The sequence below is a fragment of the Coregonus clupeaformis genome, unplaced genomic scaffold (assembly GCF_020615455.1).
Source record: "Coregonus clupeaformis isolate EN_2021a unplaced genomic scaffold, ASM2061545v1 scaf2094, whole genome shotgun sequence".
Lineage (NCBI taxonomy): Eukaryota > Metazoa > Chordata > Actinopteri > Salmoniformes > Salmonidae > Coregonus > Coregonus clupeaformis.
Window position 1 is genome coordinate 1 of NW_025535548.1, and position 20,437 is coordinate 20,437.

General features: G+C 40.9%; 1 protein-coding gene across 2 annotated transcripts; it reads left to right on the forward strand.

The window, feature by feature from the left end:
* Positions 1-1,840: 1,840 nt before the first annotated feature.
* Positions 1,841-17,051, forward strand: LOC123488247 (phosphorylase b kinase regulatory subunit beta-like; the record flags this gene model as incomplete). 2 transcript variants are annotated; one of them, XM_045219147.1, is given in 15 exon segments in its annotated part: positions 1,841-1,924; positions 2,672-2,776; positions 2,933-3,015; positions 4,992-5,082; positions 7,154-7,212; positions 7,337-7,499; positions 7,648-7,729; positions 9,218-9,275; positions 9,528-9,618; positions 14,335-14,531; positions 14,706-14,840; positions 14,931-15,060; positions 15,402-15,509; positions 15,705-15,842; positions 16,282-17,051. In XM_045219147.1, coding segments are annotated over 15 exon segments (1,662 nt in total), but the record flags the coding sequence as incomplete, so codon positions are not given.
* Between the last annotated feature and the right edge of the window lie 3,386 nt (positions 17,052-20,437).

Sequence of the window (20,437 nt, forward strand, 5' to 3'; positions counted from 1 at the left end):
TATTAAAGGGCACTTAATTTAATATAACAAATTCAATATTGGTGCACAATTTCTACTTTAAATATCAAAGGGACGCAAAAGGCCCACCTTTTCGTGGAACGACCCAGATGTCTAGGAGAGACGAGAGCAGGTTTTCGACTGGTAAATAGAGACACTGCGACACTAAAGCGTTCAGTTACAACTCTCCTTCTCTTACAACAGTCTTCATTTCACCCAACCTAATGACACGCTCAGAATGTAGCCTTCTTGATGGCATTAGCAGCAATCACATTAGCAGTGTGGTTGCTTTTAATTGTGGTCTAAATGAGAGGGATTTGTGATGTGAGCTGTGTGCTTTGCCGTGTTAATTGGTATTCCTCAGGCAGGGACAGGGTGCAGATAAAGGTTCACACAACGCCTCTCCTCAAACAGGCCGCATGGACAGGGGTGCTGGGAATTTGTTATGCGACTTAATTCTGAATAAATGTTTCCCGTCTTTGTGAACTCTGCTTTTTTCTATTATATTTCTATAATATTTTGTTAATTGCTTGATTCTCATATTATCTTTCGAACATTCCATCCATGTATAATTTGTTTCCAACTCATTTGAAGATGGGAAAAGCAGGAGGAGTGGCAGAGCTCCATCTAGTGGTAGTATGAACACATTGCTCTTTGGTAAGACTGGTGATTGCTGTGTATTAAGGCTTGGTAGCTAAATTTCCTGCAGCGCCACTGAAGTATGCAATCAGTGTTATCGACCGGGAGCCTCTGATTGGATTGATTAGGAGGAATAATTGGCATTTATAGCCTGGTGAGTAAAGATAAGGGCTGAGTACATCCCATCATCTCTCATACAGTGACAGTATGACAGGGGTCACAGGGACTGCAGTGTGCCTCTCCACATGCATGGGTCAGGTGCTGTAAAATCAAATGCCCATTATCTGCGTTATTGCATTGTGGCTTGACAACAATTTTCCTCATCACTCTGGCATACAGGTTGTTACCTCTTTCTCTCAGTTTCAGTGTCTTCAGGGCAAAGACACTCTGTGACCTTGTACCATTACATAGCTAAAATTGAATTAAAATATATTTAAAATATTAAAATACCATTACCCAAGGCAATATTACACCAAGACCATACCAGGTAAAAGTGAAAGAATGGGGAGCGGTGAGGGCCGATCCTGACTGACGGAGCCTACTAACTAACTGAGCTACTAGCTTTACAGTAAGGACCTGCAGGGGACCTGTATATCTCTGCCCTCTGACAACTCTCCAGTAAACCCACCTGCACCATGGCGCTAAACAGACCCATAGGGGTGTTAGGCTCCACAACAGACCCGTCATAGGCAGGCTCTGTAGGGGCCATTAACTACTGACACATCCCATAACTTTAGAGGGAGGTAATTTTAGATTATGGATTGCAACAAAAGAAAGTCCCTCAGGGATATGAGGATGATTGATCTTTGGAGGTGCAATAAAAATAGACAATTTTCCCTGCCTGGCATTTAAAAATGACTCCGATTATGATCTCTGTCATATCTAGCTGAGTGTGTTGTCAGATCTGAAGGGTAGATATCTGTAAGAGAGGAAAGGAAGGTAACTAGCTATATGATAGCAGTTCTTGATGGATCTGTGACTTGTCTGAGGGAATAGAATGAGGGTAATCTATGTTGTTGTGGTCTGTTTGTCAGTGTCAGTTGTAAATGTAATAAATGTAATAAATGTAAATGTAAATGTAATGTAAAATGTAATGTAAATGTTGTTGGTCAATAGGCCATGGTCCAAGATTTAATGTGTAATTTGAAAACTAGGCTTTTAAAAACGAAACTGAAATATGTATGTATTTCTCTTTCTCCCCCAGGCGTACCGCTTCCTGGCCATCAATAAGAAGCTGGGGCTGAGTGGGCGTCCAGAAAGGCCAGTGGGCTGCATGGGGACTTGCAAGGTGAGTGTTCACCACTCAATACTACCACATACTCAGAGGTCATGGGCATACCACCACCTCCTCACTGATTAAAATAAACTAGCACTTCTCAGTATGCAACCACAGCTCAGAAACGGAATAATATTCAGTTACATGTACAGATATAATGTAAATAGATAATATACATATTTTTGCCTTACTCTTAACATTGTACAAAGTACTGCTGCCATGCAATGCATGATGATAATATTTGTTATTCAATTTCGTAATGCACTTTGATATTGTGAGCTGCTGTCATAAAACTTTTGTTGGTATTCCTTCTAGTTGTCCCCAGTGAAGGTCGTCGAAATAAGTTTACACAGCTGAATTGTATAAAAAAAAATACTAAATTGCCAAACGAATCAATCACAGGTCCAAACCTATTACTAAGACAATATTTTAATGGAACATTTATGTGTTCTGATGGAATAGGGTGGCCTGCCAGAGGGCATTATGATCAACTCTTTATTTGTGTGCGCGGTGCGCTTGTGTGCCTGTGCATATTTGTGTGTGTTTGTTTGTAGAGGAGAGGTTGTGTGTTAGTTTTAGGAAGTATCAGTGCTCACAGGATTGTAATGTCTATGCGTTCTAGCTTCTGCGTATTCCTTCCTCAAGATCGATGGGTTGTTTTACGTCCTGTCCAGAGTAATGTATATATCGATACCTCCGAGCCATCCATCTTGGCCTGCAGGATCAGGTAATGCAATGTGTCTGCTCCCCTCCCCACAGATTTATCGTATCCTGGGGAAGACTGTGGTGTGCTACCCTATCGTCTTTGATCTCAGTGACTTCTACTTATCCCAGGACGTCATGCTGCTGATTGATGACATCAAGGTGAGCTGGGGTGAACTCACCTCATACACACTGCTGTTTAGACATTCGTCTGGTTTAATCCTTGTTCTGGGGCCTGCACACTCATCACATTGTGTCCCTAACTGTAGGTCTGTTTGGTCAATGCAAGTTTAATGTGTTACATATCTTTGTATGTAGAATGCACTGCAGTTCATCAAGCACAGCTGGAAAATGAAAGGTCGCCCACTCTTCCTGGTCCTCATCAGAGAGGACAACATCAAGTAAGATCTACAGTGCCTTGCAAAAGTATTCATCCCCCTTGGCGTTTTTCCTATTTTGTTGCATTACAACCTGTAATTTAAATGGATTTTTATTTGGATTTCATGTAATGGACATACACAAAATAGTCCAAATTGGTGAAGTGAAATGAAAAAAATTACTTGTTTACAAAAATTCTAAAAAATAAATAACGGAAAAGTGGTGCATGCATATGTATTCACCCCTTTGCTATAAAGCCCCTAAATAAGATCGGGTGCAACCAATTACCTTCAGAAGTCACATAATTAGTTAAATAAAGTCCACCTGTGTGCAATCTAAGTGTCACATGATCTGTCACATGATCTCAGTATATATTGAACTGTTCTGAAAGGCCCCTGAGTCTGCAACACCACTAAGCAAGGGGCACCACCAAGCAAGCGGCACCATGAAGACCAAGGATCTCTCCAAACAGGTCAGGGACAAAGTTGTGGAGAAGTACAGATCAGGGTTGGGTTATAAAAAAATATCAGAAACTTCGAACATCCCACGGAGCATTATTAAAAAATTGAAAAAATATAGCACGACAACAAACCTACCAAGAGAGGGCCGCCCACCAAAACTCACAGACCAGGCAAGGAGGGCATTAATCAGAGAGGCAACAAAGAGACCAAAGATAACCCTGAAGGAGCTGCAAAGCTCCACAGCGGAGATTGGAGTATCTGTCCATAGGACCACTTTAATCTGTACACTCCACAGAGCTGGGCTTTACGGAAGAGTGGCCATAAAAAAGCCATTGCTTAAAGAAAAAATAAGCAAACACGTTTGGTGTTCGCCGAAAAGCATGTGGGAGACTCCCCAAACATATGGAAGAAGGTACTCTGGTCAGATGAGACTAAAATTTAGCTTTTTGGCCATCAAGGAAAACGCTATGTCTGGCGAAAACCCAACACCTCTCATCACCCCGAGAACTCCATCCCCACAGTGAAGCATGGTGGTGGCAGCATCATGCTGTGGGGATGTTTTTCATTGGCAGGGACTGGGGAAACTGGTCAGAATTGAAGGAATGATGGATGGCGCTAAATACAGGGAAATTCTTGAGGGAAACCTGTTTCAGTCTTCCAGAGATTTGAGACTGGGACGGAGGTTCACCTTCCAGCAGTACAATGACCCTAAGCATACTGCTAAAGCAACACAAGTGGTTTAAGGGGAAACATTTAAATGTCTTGGAATGGCCTAGTCAAAGCCCAGACCTCAATCCAATTGAGAATCTGTGGTATGACTTAAAGATTGCTGTACACCAGCAGAACCCATCCAACGAAGGAGCTGGATAGTTTTGCCTTGAAGAATGGGCAAAAATCCCAGTGGCTAGATGTGCCAAGCTTATAGAGACATACCCCAAGAGACTTGCAGCTGTAATTGCTGCAAAAGGTGGCTCTACAAAGTATTGACTTTGGGGGGGTGAATAGTTATGCACGCTCAAGTATTTTTTTGTTGTTGTCATATTTCTTGTTTGTTTCACACACAAAAATATTTTGCATCTTCAAAGTGGTAGGCATGTTGTGTAAATCAAATGATACAAACCCCCCAAAAAATCAATTTTAATTCCAGGTTGTAAGGCAACAAAATAGGAAAAATGCCAAGTGGGGTGAATACTTTCGCAAGCCGCTGTACTTTTGTATTCCCTTCTGTACTGTAAGGGTTACTGCTTTAGAGTGTATTGGAATTCAGTACAGGAGGTGTGCCTGTATTTTCCGATAAGAGTTTCATTATAGTCATTTATATCACCTTAGCTTGGGTGTTATGCTGATTACAGCAGTATTGATCATTATCCAAAGAACACCTTTTTAAATGGAATACAATTGCTTACCTGTCCATAGTAGAGGTTGTTCTATAGGAGTCAGTGGAATAGCATATAAAACAGCTCAATACTCATTAGGTTAATATGGAGAAGAATGATGACCATAGTAACAGTAGAATATCCTTGGTTTCTATCCATCAGGGGGAGCCGTTTCAACCCAGTCCTGGACATGTTGGCATCGTTCAAGAAGGGGAGCATCGGTGGGGTCAAAGTTCACGTGGACAGACTTCAGGTTCTCAACACTTTTACTTGTCTACTCACACTTCTTTGAGGCATTGTGATATCTACCCTCACAGTACTATTGTCATTTCTCCTTTCCTTTGGAAATGCATTTAGAAGTAGTGAATACAGTGGGGGGAAAGTATTTAGTCAGCCACCAATTGTGCAAGTTCTCCCACTTAAAAAGATGAGAGAGGCCTGTAATTTTCATCATAGGTACACGTCAACTATGACAGACAAATTGAGAAGAAAAAAAATCCAGAAAATCACATTGTAGGATTTTTAATGAATTTATTTGCAAATTATGGTGGAAAATAAGTATTTGGTCACCTACAAACAAGCAAGATTTCTGGCTCTCACAGACCTGTAACTTCTTCTTTAAGAGGCTCCTCTGTCCTCCACTGTTACCTGTATTAATGGCACCTGTTTGAACTTGTTATCAGTATAAAAGACACCTGTCCACAACCTCAAACAGTCACACTCCAAACTCCACTATGGCCAAGACCAAAAAGCTGTCAAAGGACACCAGAAACAAAATTGTAGACCTGCATCAGGCTGGGAAGACTGAATCTGCAATAGGTAAGCAGCTTGGTTTGAAGAAATCATCTGTGGGAGCAATTATTAGGAAATGGAAGACATACAAGACCACTGATAATCTCCCTCGATCTGGGGCTCCCCGCAAGATCTCACCCCGTGGGGTCAAAATGATCACAAAAATCCCAGAACCACACGGGGGGACCTAGTGAATGACCTGCAGAGAGCTGGGACCAAAGTAACAAAGCCTACCATCAGTAACACACTACGCCGCCAGGGACTCAAATCCTGCAGTGCCAGACGTGTCCCCCTGCTTAAGCCAGTACATGTCCAGGCCCGTCTGAAGTTTGCTAGAGTGCATTTGGATGATCCAGAAGAGGATTGGGAGAATGTCATAGGGTCAGATGAAACCAAAATAGAACTTTTTGGTAAAAGCTCAACTCGTCGTGTTTGGAGGACAAAGAATGCTGAGTTGCATCCAAAGAACACCATACCTACTGTGAAGCATGGGGGTGGAAACATCATACTTTGGGGCAGTTTTTCTGCAAAGGGACCAGGACGACTGATCTGTGTAAAGGAAAGAATGAATGGGGCCATGTATCGTGAGATTTTGAGTGAATACCTCCTTCCATCAGCAAGGACATTGAAGATGAAACGTGACTGGGTCTTTCAGCATGACAATGATCCCAAACACACCGCCCGGGCAACGAAGGAGTGGCTTCGTAAGAAGCATTTCAAGGTCCTGGAGTGGCCTAGCCAGTCTCCAGATCTCAACCCCATAGAAAATCTTTGGAGGGGAGTTGAAAGTCCGTGTTGCCCAGCGACAGCCCCAAAACATCACTGCTCTAGAGAAGATCTGCATGGAGGAATGGGCCAAAATACCAGCAACAGTGTGTGAAAACCTTGTGAAGACTTACAGAAAACGTTTGACCTGTGTCATTGCCAACAAAGGGTATATAATAAAGTATTGAGAAACTTTTGTTATTGACCAAATACTTATTTTCCACCATAATTTGCAAATAAATTCATTAAAAATCCTACGATGTGTTTTTCTGGATTTTTTTTCCTCATTTTGTCTGGCATAGTTGACGTGTACCTATGATGAAAATTACAGGCCTCTCTCATCTTTTTAAGTGGGAGAACTTGCACAATTGGTGGCTGACTAAATACTTTTTTTCCCCACTGTATGTATGTTTGCAAATCCAATGCCTTTGAATTGCCTTCGAATTGCCTTCACCGAGTTCTATTTCCTACTGTTACAATGACTTTGTGTCTCTAGAGAGTTCTTTAGATGTTTTGATGTGACGTCTTTTAAGAAGGACGCTCAATATTCTCCTCACACCTAACTCTAGGAGCAGACAAAGGGCTCCATCCCTCATAGTCAATCCCTTTTATCATCTCATTCTTCTGGGAACATAATTCCCCTTTGTACATCTAACTGGCTATCTTCATTTTGATGTGACTTCAGTCAGAATGTTTGAAATCACCTGAACTGGCCATATCCCAAATAAATTTGATTCCTTGATGTGACTATTAAATTATCCTTCCAGACCCTGATATCAGGAGCTATTGTGGAGCAGTTGGACTTCCTTCGTGTCAATGAAGCAGAGTAAGAGCTTGTTCCTGTCGTTCCGCCTTTGTGTCACAAAACAGTCTTTATAGAGGAATCAGCGTGTAAAGGATTTAACTTGCCTGTAAACCTGAAAATACTCCTGTAACCTCCCCTGGTCTAGAATCCCAGAGTTTAAGAACTTTCAGGAGCTGGAGATGCCCAAGCACTCCAAGGTGAAGAGGCAGATGAGCACGCCCAATGCCTCAGACCTGGAGCAGCAGCCTGAGATCGACATCGAGGAGTGGAAACACAAATCCACCAACGAGATCATGCAGAAGTTCAATGTGAGTCCAGGAGTACGGTGACTATACTATGACAGCTTCAATCGAAAGGAGATGGGTGTGTAATGTAGGGCCCTAGATCTGACTCTAAACTGTCTTTACACCCCATGGCATGACCTTTGACCTCTTCCTGTGTTTTTGTCTTACTCAGGACTCTGACTGCCTGGCCAGTCAAGCACAGCTTGCCAGTATTCTCATGAAGAAAGAAGGTCCTGACTTCTTTGCCAAGGATGGTAGGCACAGAAACAAAAACACACTTGCAAAATGGTGTTACTCTGTTAAAGTAACAGTCTAGTGAAAATATTATGTTTGCTCATACCCAAATAGTGTTGTTGACTCGTCCTGTCCTTTACTTCTAGTTGTAGCCAAAACATAAATGAGAGAAAAACCTTTCAGTAAAACCCAATCTCAGACTTGTTTTTGAAACAAACCGTTTTTTTTTTTTTACGCTTCAAATTAGCTTGTATAATGACATCATCCTCTTTGGCCAAGACAGGCCTGTATGTGATTGGTCCAGCAGCTTTTAATTTTTTTCCCAAATTCTCCGGTGGGAAGAAGGATCCTTCTCGAGACTAGGGGAGGCTCAGGAGTGCACACTCACTGCACACAAGCAAGCTAGCTAGCAATCCAACAATCCACAGTTGCTGTTATCAAAAAAGACAACGCCTATGCAACAACTATCTTGCCAGTCCCTTCTATTTCAAATTATGTGGTTTTTAAGAGTTGGTCTGCTGGCTGTTTAGAAGCAGTTAGCTAACTAGCATGCTAACATTCGCTGTCGCGGCTAACTGGCAAGCCAACAAGAAAGCAAGTCAAAGCAGATCCTCCACGCAACAACCATCTCGCCATTCCCTTCTATTTTAAATCCTGTGGTTTGCAGCTAAAAGTTTTATGTCAAGAGGAAACCCAGTTTGCTGTTGTTGACTGATACACAGGTAACTGCCAAAATAAAGAAAACACCAACATAAAGTGTCCCAAATAGAGCATTGGACCACCACAAGCCAGAAAAGCTTCAATGCACCTTGGCATAGATTCTACAAGTGTCTGGAACTCTATTGGAATGATGCGACACCATTCTTCCACAAGAAAATTAATAATTTGGTGTTTTGTTGATGGTGGTGGAAAACGCTGTCTCAGGCACTGCTCCAGAATCTCCCATAAGTGTTCAATTGGGTTGAGATTTGGTGTCGTGGGCCACTCTGTTGTTTCCTAACAGGCCAAGCAGGGGCACAGAGAAAAGCAGATTTTTAACATCCTTAATTATAATGTTTTGGAAGGACATCTATTTAATTCATATTGTAATTAATTTGAGGTCATATTTTATAACAAAAATTGGGAACAGTGGACAGATACTTTAACACTATTTATGAGAGCCAGACTACCAGGCCAACAAGCCCCAGGGTGGATATCAGTGCATCACTGTAAATGAAATGTCCAGAGCCTAATCCATTTAGCACCCCATGCACTAACTGATTTTGTTTGGATCAGGATCTCCTCTGTGTTAGAAATAATAAAAAGAAGAAATGGGGTCAATTCAACCAAGGCATAGCCTATGCAGCTAGTGTCATGAATAGCAGTGTCTTGGCAAACACTGTTTTCAGACCCAATCATCTACAGTTTACATTGTTTGTTTTACATAATTTCTAGAATATATACAGTGATTTGCATTGCTCAGTTCACTTAGAGGACTTTTTTCTTCTTTTTTTTTAAACTGTTTCCAGAGACCCTAATGGAAGACATGGAGAGACTTTACAGAAGAGCTGGGACCAGGAAGCTTTGGTCAGATTTCCTTCTTTCTCTAGCACATCATTCCCTTTCCATTTAACGTGAAACAATAGTTTGTAATATCCATCAATTTTTTACAGTACCTCTATGAAGAGCCTTTAACTTTTTTGCCTTTCAGATCATTTTACTGTCGTTTCAAGATTTATGTAACATTTTCTCTCCTATGTCTGTCTTCATCAAAATTGTAAATTTCTCCACTGAATTCCAAACTGTTGTAAACAATGATACACATTTCTATGGGTGTAGGCTGGCGGTACGTTACGCTGCGGCCGTTATCATGAAGTTTGCCAGTTCTATAGCCCCTCATATCACCACACTGGTGGTCCATGGCAAGCAGGTAACGGAGGAGAGTTGATGTGTTGAGTGTGTAGCTTGTGTACTGTATTAGCTCAGTTTGCCAGTAAGTCACTGTGCACAGCGTGTACCATTAACTGTAAGTGCTATGCTTCACTCATTCACTCCTTCCCTCTGCATCACTATCCAATTGCTCTCTATGGACAATCAATTTCACGTTCACATGCTCCGTTGGCCTTTTTGCTCTTGCCATTGTAGTTGTGATGGTTCGGCTGTTTCAGGGGAGCTGGTTGTGAGTTTTCATATTGCTCAGCGCTAAGATTGAGCATAATTGCAGAGGGACCTGAGAGTCGGAGAGTAGAACAGCCCATAGGCCAGGCTCCACCTTGCTCTGGAACCATATCAATACTTGGTCCACTTTCCTTTCTCATTTATTTAACATAGGTTAATAAGTGGAGCTTGAAATAAGTTCATTTACATTACACAACATCAATGATTTAACATCACAACATGCCCTTTGAGCATTTAGCCTGACATTTCCTCGACAAAATATGTAGAAGTATAAGCCATAGACCATATCAGTGCTAAAATAATATGAGCACAATTTACAATAAGTAAAATGATAGAAGGCTGAATTTGAGTGGTAAATGGGAGGTGAATATTGTCAAAATGATGAAAGTACACCTTTTTAGGAAATCTTGTTTTTACTAGAACCTACAATCCACCTGAAGTTTAAAGCACTGTATTTTCTGATTTTTATTTTGACTGCTATTGAGACCGTTTTTAAAAAGTTGATGTGTATGGCTAAGCAACCCTGTCTGCTGCCATGTACACTCCCCTCCGTATTTATTTGGACAGTGAAGCTAGAACCTTTAATTTGGCTCTATACTCCAGAATTTTGGATGTGAGATCAATATGTTTTATAAGAGGCGACAGTACAGAATGCCACCTTTTATTTGAGGGTATTTTATACATATCTGTTGTACCATTTAGAAGTGAAAGCACTATGTGCTCTATCTAGTCCTCCCATTTCAAGGGGTCATAAGTATTTGGACAAATTCACATATACTGTATTAAAGTAGTCAAACGTTTAGTATAAGGTCCCATATAGTGAGAAAGTTACAGATGCACAAAGATCATACCCCCACAACATGCTAACCTCTCACCATTACCAAAAACATTTGTGCCTCTGTAACTTTCTCACTCATCATTATTCACGATTCATTCAGGATTAACCATAATCATGATAGCATCCATATTAATGTAGAAACATATTATATTCTTATTTACAATAGAAATGACTCCAAAATGACACAATACATTATTTACCATTAATTTACACTACCAGTCAAAAGTTTGGACACACCTACTCATTCAAGGGCTGTTCTTTATTTTTACAATTGTTTACATTGTGGAATAATAATGAAGACATCAAAACTATGAAATAACACATATGGAATCATATAGTAAACAAGAAAGCGCAAACCAGATGGGATGGCGTATCGCTGTAGAATGCTGTGGTAGCCATGCTGTTTAAGTGTACCTTGAATTCTAAATAAATCACTGACAGTGTCACCAGCAAAGCACCCTCACACCATAACACCTCCTCCTCCATGCTTTACGGTGGGAAATACACATGCGGAGATCATCCGTTCATCAACACCGCGTCTCACAAGGTTCGACCCAAAAATCTCAAATTTAGAATCCATACCGAAGGACAGATTTCCACCTGTCTAATGTCCATTGCTCGTGTTTCTTGGCCAAAGCAGGTCTCTTCTTCTTATTGGTGTCCTTTAGTAGTGGTTTCTTTGCAGTAATTCGACCAAGAAGGCCTGATTCACACAATCCCCTTTGAACAGTTGATGTTGAGATGTGTCTGTTACTTGAACTCTGTGAAGCATTTATTTGGGCTGCAATTTCTGAGGCTGGTAACTCGAATGAAGTTATCCTCTGCAGCAGAGGTAACTCTGGGTCTTCCATTCCTGTGGCGGTCCTCATGAGAGACAGTTTCATCATAGCGCTTGATGTTTTTTGCGACTGCACTTGAAGAGACTTTCAAAGTTCTTGAAATGTTCCGTATTGACTGACCTTCATATCTTAAACTAATGATGGACTGTCGTTTCTCTTTGCTTATTTGAGCTGTTCTTGCCATAATATGGACTTGGTCTTTTACCAAATAGGGCTATCTTCTGTAAACCCCCCCCTACCTTGTCACAACACAACTGATTGGCTCAAACGCATTAAGAAGGAAAGGAATTCCACAAATTAACTTTTAAGAAGGCACACCTGTTAATTGAAATACATTCCAGGTGACTACCTCATGAAGCTGGTTGAGAGAATGCCAATAGTGTGCAAAGCTGTCATCAAGGCAAAGGGTGGCTATTTGAAGAATCTCAAATATAAAATATATTTTTGATTTATTTAACACGTTTTTGGTTAATACATGATTCCAATGTAGAAAATAGTAAAAAATAATGAAAAACCCTGGAATGAGTAGGTGTGTCTAAACTTTTGACTGGTACTGTATATTGGGTACAACATAATCCAAAGCACAACCCCAAAAAACTGCAAATGCTTGTAGAGTCACAAGCTTGATGTAGTCATAACATGCTAGGAATATGGGACCAAATACTAAACTTTTAACTGCTTAAATACACTGTAAGTGAATTTGTACAAATGTCTAAACGGGAAAACTGATTTCTATGAAAATACCCTCACATAAAAGGAGACTTTCTGTACTGTCACCTCATATAAAACATTGATCTCAAATCCAAAATGCTGGAGTATAGAGACAAAATGTTGTTTTAGCTTACTGTCCAAATAAATACAGAGGGGAGCGTATGTACTATATCTACAGCCAATGCCTGTTGCTTTTTCCTCACAGGAACCCAGCAAGCAGGAGGAGACGTATTGCACAGTTACTCTAGCGAATAATGCAATCGTAAATTTGTGAAATTTATGTCTGCCCACCCCCCTAATCTAATAGTGAAAATGAATTGGCTGAGTTGGGAAACAATGGCAGGAGTCAGAGTTGAATTCATGCAGTGAAATCTTCATTTGGAGCAACTGCCTGTTCTGCCAGGGTAGGCTAGGGCTAGATGTCCCAGAGGGAAGCACCCACCATGCTAATTGCTTTCCATTCCATGGGGACGGCATCATGTGATTTGATCAGTCCGCCATTTTAGTTATTTATACAAAAGTCCTTCAGTTGCAGGAAGGGAAGTTTGTAGATATGTGGTTTTACATGTGCAGAATTGCAATGATGATCATTTATTTTGACAATCTGGAGATGAAAACCAGAGTCGATTTAGGTTGTTTTTCATTTGCTCAGCAAAACAAGGCTCTTTGTACTGTATAGACACACTGGTGGACATGAGTGGGACATCCCACACACACACACTTGCCTTTGTTTTAGAACTTCATTACATTAATTGCACCTTCAGTAATGTGCCTCAAATCACGTTACAGCACATCAGCCTTCATTTCATGGTTATACTTTATGGATGGTTCTTATGATAGAGAACACAGCAGACTACATTGTTATTGCACTGTCATTATGAACTGCTCCTACTGTAGAGTTAACGTATTGACACATATAGCGTTGATCTTATTAAGGATCTCCTTGTGTTTTTGTTCACCAGGGGGGTTGTACGAATCGCAGCCAGTGTGATAACTAAGCTAGTGGACAGCATTGCCCCAAGTATTACTAGTGTTTTAGTGCATGGCAAGCAGGTAAGTGGACATTTGAAAATGAGGACAAATTTAAAAGTTGAACCATGTTCGTTTTTTTCAAGTCAGATGACTATTTCGAACACAATCTAAATGTTCACTGATTATCAATGAATTGGATGAAATGATGTCCATTTTGAAAGTATTAGGAACGTTCAGTTGACAATGAGCTCTGCATGCTATTGTCCTATATGAAATGCTTAGTGTTATTGCAGTTGCACGCTTCGTATTTCCCAGCTAACTCACTGTTCTTTAGCCCTGTAGCAAGGCTGCTATTGTGTTTCGTATAGTAACCTGCTAAAAGTTTATTCCTGGCATTAACAGGCTCTATGTATGCTGTGACCTGACCTATAACCTAATATAAGCTCCCTTTTCCCTTGGATTTATATGAAGTGAGCTGCCTTGGCCAATGTTTTATCATTATACTTTTTCTCAAATATTACACAGAGATTAGTTGCTTCCTAGCAGTACCCACTTTACTATGAAGTACCTCAAGGTGTGAATCTGCATATAAATTGCATCGTAGAGGCAGTTTTACAGTGGAGAGATGGAGAGATAGTTTTACATTTACATTTTAGTCATTTAGCAGACGCTCTTATCCAGAGCGACTTACAGGAGCAATTAGGGTTAAGTGCCTTGCTCAAGGGTACATCGACAGATTTTTCACCTAGTCGGCTCTGGGATTAGAACCAGCGACCTTTCGGTTACTGGCACTACGCTCTTAACCACTAAGCTACCTGCCGCCCTAGCGAAGGGGACCCGAAGACATCAGAATTTCTATATAGTATTGCATACTATCTGGTCTGTCAAAAAGCTTATAGGTTGAGTGATGTCACCCATAATAGAAAATAAAATATAATCTAAGTTTTTATTTCAATCATTTTGACTATTTGCTCCTTGTTATCCATGATGTAAACACCTCTACCTTTCTGGTTCATCACTCTGTCCTCTTAGTAAAATAATCCCCACAAAACAATAACAGAACTGCAGACATTTCTCTGATGCTGGCTGGGCTGTGCTCTGTTGCCAGGTAACGCTGGGACTGTTTGGGCATGAGGAGGAGGTGATCTCCAACCCCCTCTCACCTGGGGTTATCAAGGGCATCCTCTACAGCAAGTGCTACGGGGAGAGGGAGGCCGTGCTGCAGCAGGAGCTGGTCATCCACATCGGCTGGATCATCTCCAACACCCCCGAGCTGTTCAGCGGCATGCTCAAGATCCGCGTCGGGTACGAATAGAGCCCTGGAGGAATAGAGCTAGGCAGGCTGTAGCCATGGCCATTCTGATCCTACAGCTGGGTGGTTGTTATTCTGTTTGTCTCTCAATCTGTCTGTTTGAGGATAGCTATCTGTGGTTATGAGATGCATTGTTTTTGCTTAGTATTCTGCTGGTATTGATGTAGATGGATCGTCCAGGCCATGAAGCATGAGTTGGAGATCCGAGCAGGTGACATGCCACCCCAGGACATTTACCAAATGTCCCCCAGCGATGTTAAACAGCTGCTGCTGGATGTCCTTCAGCCACAACAGCATGGCAGGTAAACACAAGCACAAACACAAGCCTTGACACACACACACACATTTTTTTATTCTATTTCATTCATTTCCCTGTTCGTTACCCATCCCAGGTCCTGGATCAACAGGCGTCAAATCGATGGTTCCCTCAACAGGACTCCCCATGGCTTCTATGACCGAGTGTGGCAAATTTTGGAGAGAACTTGTAATGGCATCGTAGTGGCAGGGATCCATCTACCACAGGTAGTGTTGGTTATTGCAGTTGAGACATAATAATCCTTCTTTATTTACATCCTCAAACTCCACATTTAATCACATCTCTGAAGGACCACACTATAGGCCCCCTTTGACAGTGTTGAAATGCCCAAAAATACTATTTGAAGTACAGTAGGATGCTTGGCACAGCAGTTGATTCAAAATGATGATTTGAATACAGCAGATCCCATTGCATCACAATAACCCACTATTAAATACATTTCTGTTTATTTGAGTATGTGAGTTAGTCTTTTTGGTAATAATTGGTCATCGGGGTGTTCTTGCCTAAAGCATTACTGTTAAAATCTCCCACTTTCCTTCCATTGCAGCAACCTACTCTGTCTGACATGACCATGTATGAGATGAACTTTTCTCTGCTGGTGGAAGACACACTGAAGGACATAGTGCTGCCTGAGTACAGGCAGATAGTAGTAGAGGTATGGGCCAATCAGATGTCACTAATTTACAGCTGCATGTTTTCCATACACTGCTATTGGTCAAACAGTACGCTCCATTGACTATCTTACCCACACATTTCATCTAGTAACCTTTCCACTACATATTGGGTTTACAATACAAAAATCCTAATTGTACACACATTTTCTCATGGCTCCTAATCTCCATGGTTGCAGCTGCTGATGGTGGTGTCCATAGTGTTGGAGAGAAACCCGGAGCTGGAGTTCTCGGAGAAGGTGGACCTGGACGTTCTGGTGAAGGAGGCCTTCCATGACTTCCAGAAGGACAGGAGTCAGGAGGGGATGAAGAAACAGGTAGGTGCTATGCTCTGCCCTAACCTGTCAACTGGGCTCACAGGATCTAAGGTTGGGTCAGACCACTGTCACACAAGCTCCTTGGAGTTCATGCAGCATGCAAGCTTAGCTATTGTACGTCCATAACGTTGTACAGTACAAGTTAGATCTGGTTCAGAGCAGCTAAGTAGAAGCAGACCTCATATTCAAGGGGAGGACATCTTGTGTGCTTTGGCGATTAATTATTCTGGTCAGTCTCGACTTAATTCATTAATCGGTAAGGATGGGAATAATTGTGTCACGTGTTTACTTGTTATTCAAATCAGATATTTCCAATCTGAATAGTTGTTCACTCTGCATGTCGTTGCTGAAAAGCATTGTTTGTTAGACAACTTTTGACAGTTTGCACTGTATATAACAGTACTGCTAGTTTGCAATGAAAAACCATTATTGTCCCCAGGATGATATGGAGGAGTTCTATAAGACACCTCCGATGGGCAGGAGAGGCACCTCCAGTTACCTGACCAAGGCTGTGATGATTCAACTGCTTCAGGGAGACGTGAAGCCCTCCAAGGATGACCCCTGCTCGGTCAGCTAAACTAAATCCATTCAGCAGAGTAGAGGAATCCACCGCTACTTTACTTCGTCGAACCACTAACAACATGCTAAATTAGTCAGCAGCACTGACTGTTGTTCCACCAGCAATACCCTCCTTGTTCTGTTAGCTTCAAGATATTAGGACAGGATGTATCAGATCCTATTAACACCGTTACTACTGTTAACAACATTGCAAAAAAACAAAAGGACTCCTGTTACCCTCTGAAATCCTTGCATGTAGACTTTTCTGTATAGCATTAGCATTGTGGGGCAGCCCACATTGTTGATTGTAGTTAATCAATAGCATGATATGCAAAACTAAAGTTGCATCCCAGTGCACACTTTTTGTCTAAGTCTTAGGAAGTACAGGTCTTTCTGAAAGCCTGATCGCTGTATTTTTGTGAATGTGGTCAATATACAGTCATTTAAGTTCCTTCACTCTATTCAAATTATGGATTAATTAAGTTGTTTATGTTGATGTGTTTACACGTGGTTTGAGTGTGCCTATCCAGTTTAGTGAATCTGAATTTAACTTTTTCAATGTGTGTGATGTTTACCAATGTGTTCCGTCACTCTATCAAGGGTATTTTGTAAGCTCAATACTAGTTTCAAAAATAAACTTCAGGAAATTGACATCCTGTTGATTTTATTTGCTTAGGTTCATCATGTTTGAATTTTTGAGGAGCATTACCCCTACTATAGACTATTTGCCTTGTATCATTGAAGATAAGCTAAATTTGTAAAAGGCTTTATAATCGCAACGTGGTATTTATTTTTCTTTGGGCTGCAGTTGCGACAGAAATGTCATGATTATTCAAGCGTGTCTATTTGTGCCTGGGCGTATGTGTATTGTATTGGATCCCACCACTAGTAACTCCCACTCATGTCAGCTCAGCTGCAGTCATACCAGTCTCACCGCTGGAGCTGGAAAATAACATAATTTGACATAAAAAGGAGGGTTAAACACTGAGAAAAGCAGAGGAATTATTTCTGCGTAGGACTCAATACATTATATTTACTTCAGAATCTATTCTAAAGCTGCTCTATCACTTGGACTGGAGAATGGGATTGATAGATAGTCAAGCTTTGCAAAAGATAAATACATACTTAAAAGGTCATGGTTGTAGGTAAGGTTGTTTCAGTGTTGAGTGTTCTGAAGCAAGGAAGTCCACAAATAAGGATGATATTCAGACCATGCGAAGTCTGCCCATCATACATACAGTACATGTGTGCTTTAGTTATTATTAGTTAGAGCAGAGAACATGGTCTGCAATCTAAATCAGACCGGTGTATGAAATGACCATAGCAGTCAAGCATTTGTGGAGAGCAATTTATTAATATGATACACTGTTATTTATTGTACACCTTATTCTGATGCTGCAACAATTGAAGAAACATTTAATAGGAAAAGCAAATATGCTGGTTGTATATGTTACACTAACTTGTTACTTTATGACCGGACTCATCAATTCACAGTTCAATTCAAAACGGCAGAGCAGAACTATTGTTCATATTTACTGAGTAAGGTCTCATCCCCTCCTCATCCCTGTAAAAGGTGTAATGTTTTCTCTTAAAGAACACTCATAAAAGTTAACTGTGCATTAAAGTCAGAGTATGTATTTTGCTGGCAGCAGTAAAAGCATATTTTATGGCCAATCTGTCTCAAGCGTTTGGGCCTGACAGTCAGAGCTTTTTTCTGCTCCTTCTACATCAACACACTGTACCATGAAGGGTATCAAAGACTGTGCCACTTGAAGATGTCTCAGACAATGTTTCACGTTTTCTCAAAATGATGGTCATTTTATGGTTTTAGGAACCAAAGGGCTGAATAAAAATTATGAAAGTTGATGTAATGTGTGTGAAGTTATATTATACCTGTTTGTTTCATGTTTGATGATGGTGGCTGTAAGGGAGATGAAGTATGTTTCTATATTTACATTTTTTACATTTTTTGTCATTTAGCAGACGCTCTTATAGGAGCAATTAGGGTTAAGTGCCTTGCTCAAGGGCACATTGACACATTTTTCACCTAGTCGGCTCAGGGATTAGAACCAGCGACCTTTCGGTTACTGGCACAACGCTCTTAACCACTAAGCTACCTGTATTCTATCTTTGTCACTGACTGTCATGTTGCATGTACTGACAACAATAACATTTTTTCTCACCTACTCCATCTCCAGCTTCCTGCAAAGTGAGTTGATAATTTCGCTTTCAATTTTGCATTTACTATTTCAATAGAATCCACGCATTGCCTTGATGCATTTAAGCACTGACTAAGTTTGCATGGTTTGAAAGGAGACACTGAAGATGGCTTCAAGCTGCTTTGTGACCATAATTTATAGAGATTCCATTCTGTTTCTGCTTTCACCAACATTGTTGGTCTTTTGTCAATCATAATGAAGCAATTTTTTGACAGTGTTTACATTCTACTATCAGAGTTTTTAAAAATGTTACCACAATATAGGTAACCTCTTTGCTTCAAAGCCGTAGTGCCCCCCTCCCTCTGATTTACATGCACACCTCAAATATATATATTTAAAAAAAATAATACAAAAAAGCATAAATGATTGACTGAAATATTACACAGAGGTCTGAATAGCACTGTCTGCTCTCTCCTGCTTCGCTGGACTTCTCTGCCAAATTCTCTGATAGGCAAACGCATACAGAAAGGGGTCCGCACAACTGTTAACAAAGGTAAGACACTTAAAAAAGTCCCCTGTCAACTCACTAAAGGTCTTCAGTTTAGCAGATGTAACAGGGTGTGAATACTTGAGTAAGGTGGCTGAGATGTCCACAATGTTAACAACATGACCAGGAACCCAGAGAATGATGAAGGTCACAGTAATTCCAGTGACCAATCTGGTCATCCTTTGGGTGCTGAAGAGGGCTGTCTGGTTTACTCGCTTGTGAAGGAAGAAATAAAAGGTGACCAGAATGGAACCCAGAACTAAACCCACCAAAGTCTCAAATAAAAGAACAGCCACTATTTCCCAGTCCGATTCAGTGTGTCTTTGACATCTTAGACCGGAACCAGTAACCACTGTATTCCTTGTTGCAACAGCAGGCCCGGTTAGGATGCATGCAAGTCCCCATAGTGCAAGTAGCAATACCTTCTCACCTCTCCTTCCCAGCCTGGCCCACTGATGGGGGTAGAGAACTGACACGTAGCGCTGCACACTCATCATAGTCACACTGATGATATTGACGTGTAGGCTGCAATAGACCATGAAGGAGAAGAACTTGCAGAGCCCACGGCTAAGATTCCAACCACACAGGAGGGAGTAGATCCACACAGGGAGGGTGGCCAGACACAGGATGTCAGAACAAGCCAGATTCAGCATGAGTTTCAGGGTGACATTATCTATTTCTACCTGGCGCAGAATGACCACGATGACAGCTATATTTGCAGGGAGGCCCACTAGGCAGCACAGTCCCAACAGTGTACTGGAGACGATGTCGCCAGGATTCACCGAGGTGATGTTAGAGATGAAGATGTTGAGCTGATCCATGGTCATGACTTGAGAGTAGTGATCAGAGTGGTGTGAAGTCAGGAAACTCACTGTTCTTCACACTTCACACTGTCTATTTTTAACCACATACAGTGCCTTCATAAAGTATTCATAACCTTTTACTTGTTCCACATTTCTCACCCACCTACACACAATACCCCATTATGAGAAATGTTTGCAAGTACTATACTCTACACTGTAGTATCCCTTGATTGATTGGTTGATTTTATTTGACTATTAAAAAATACAATACAACCACAAATGTGGATACAATGCACTTAGAAATGTGTTGAAAATAACCAAAATAAAAGTTTAAAATGTATTTCCATGATGGTCCTAATCCAAACATCAAACATGTTACACATTTACAGCTAACACACATGAAGAATTACTATAGTATATTATGGTCTAAATACTGTAGTATTACTATATTTTTAAACTATGGTATTCACTTTAGTGTTTTTGCTGACTTTACTGTAGTATTTACTGTAATATTTTTTGCGGACATGA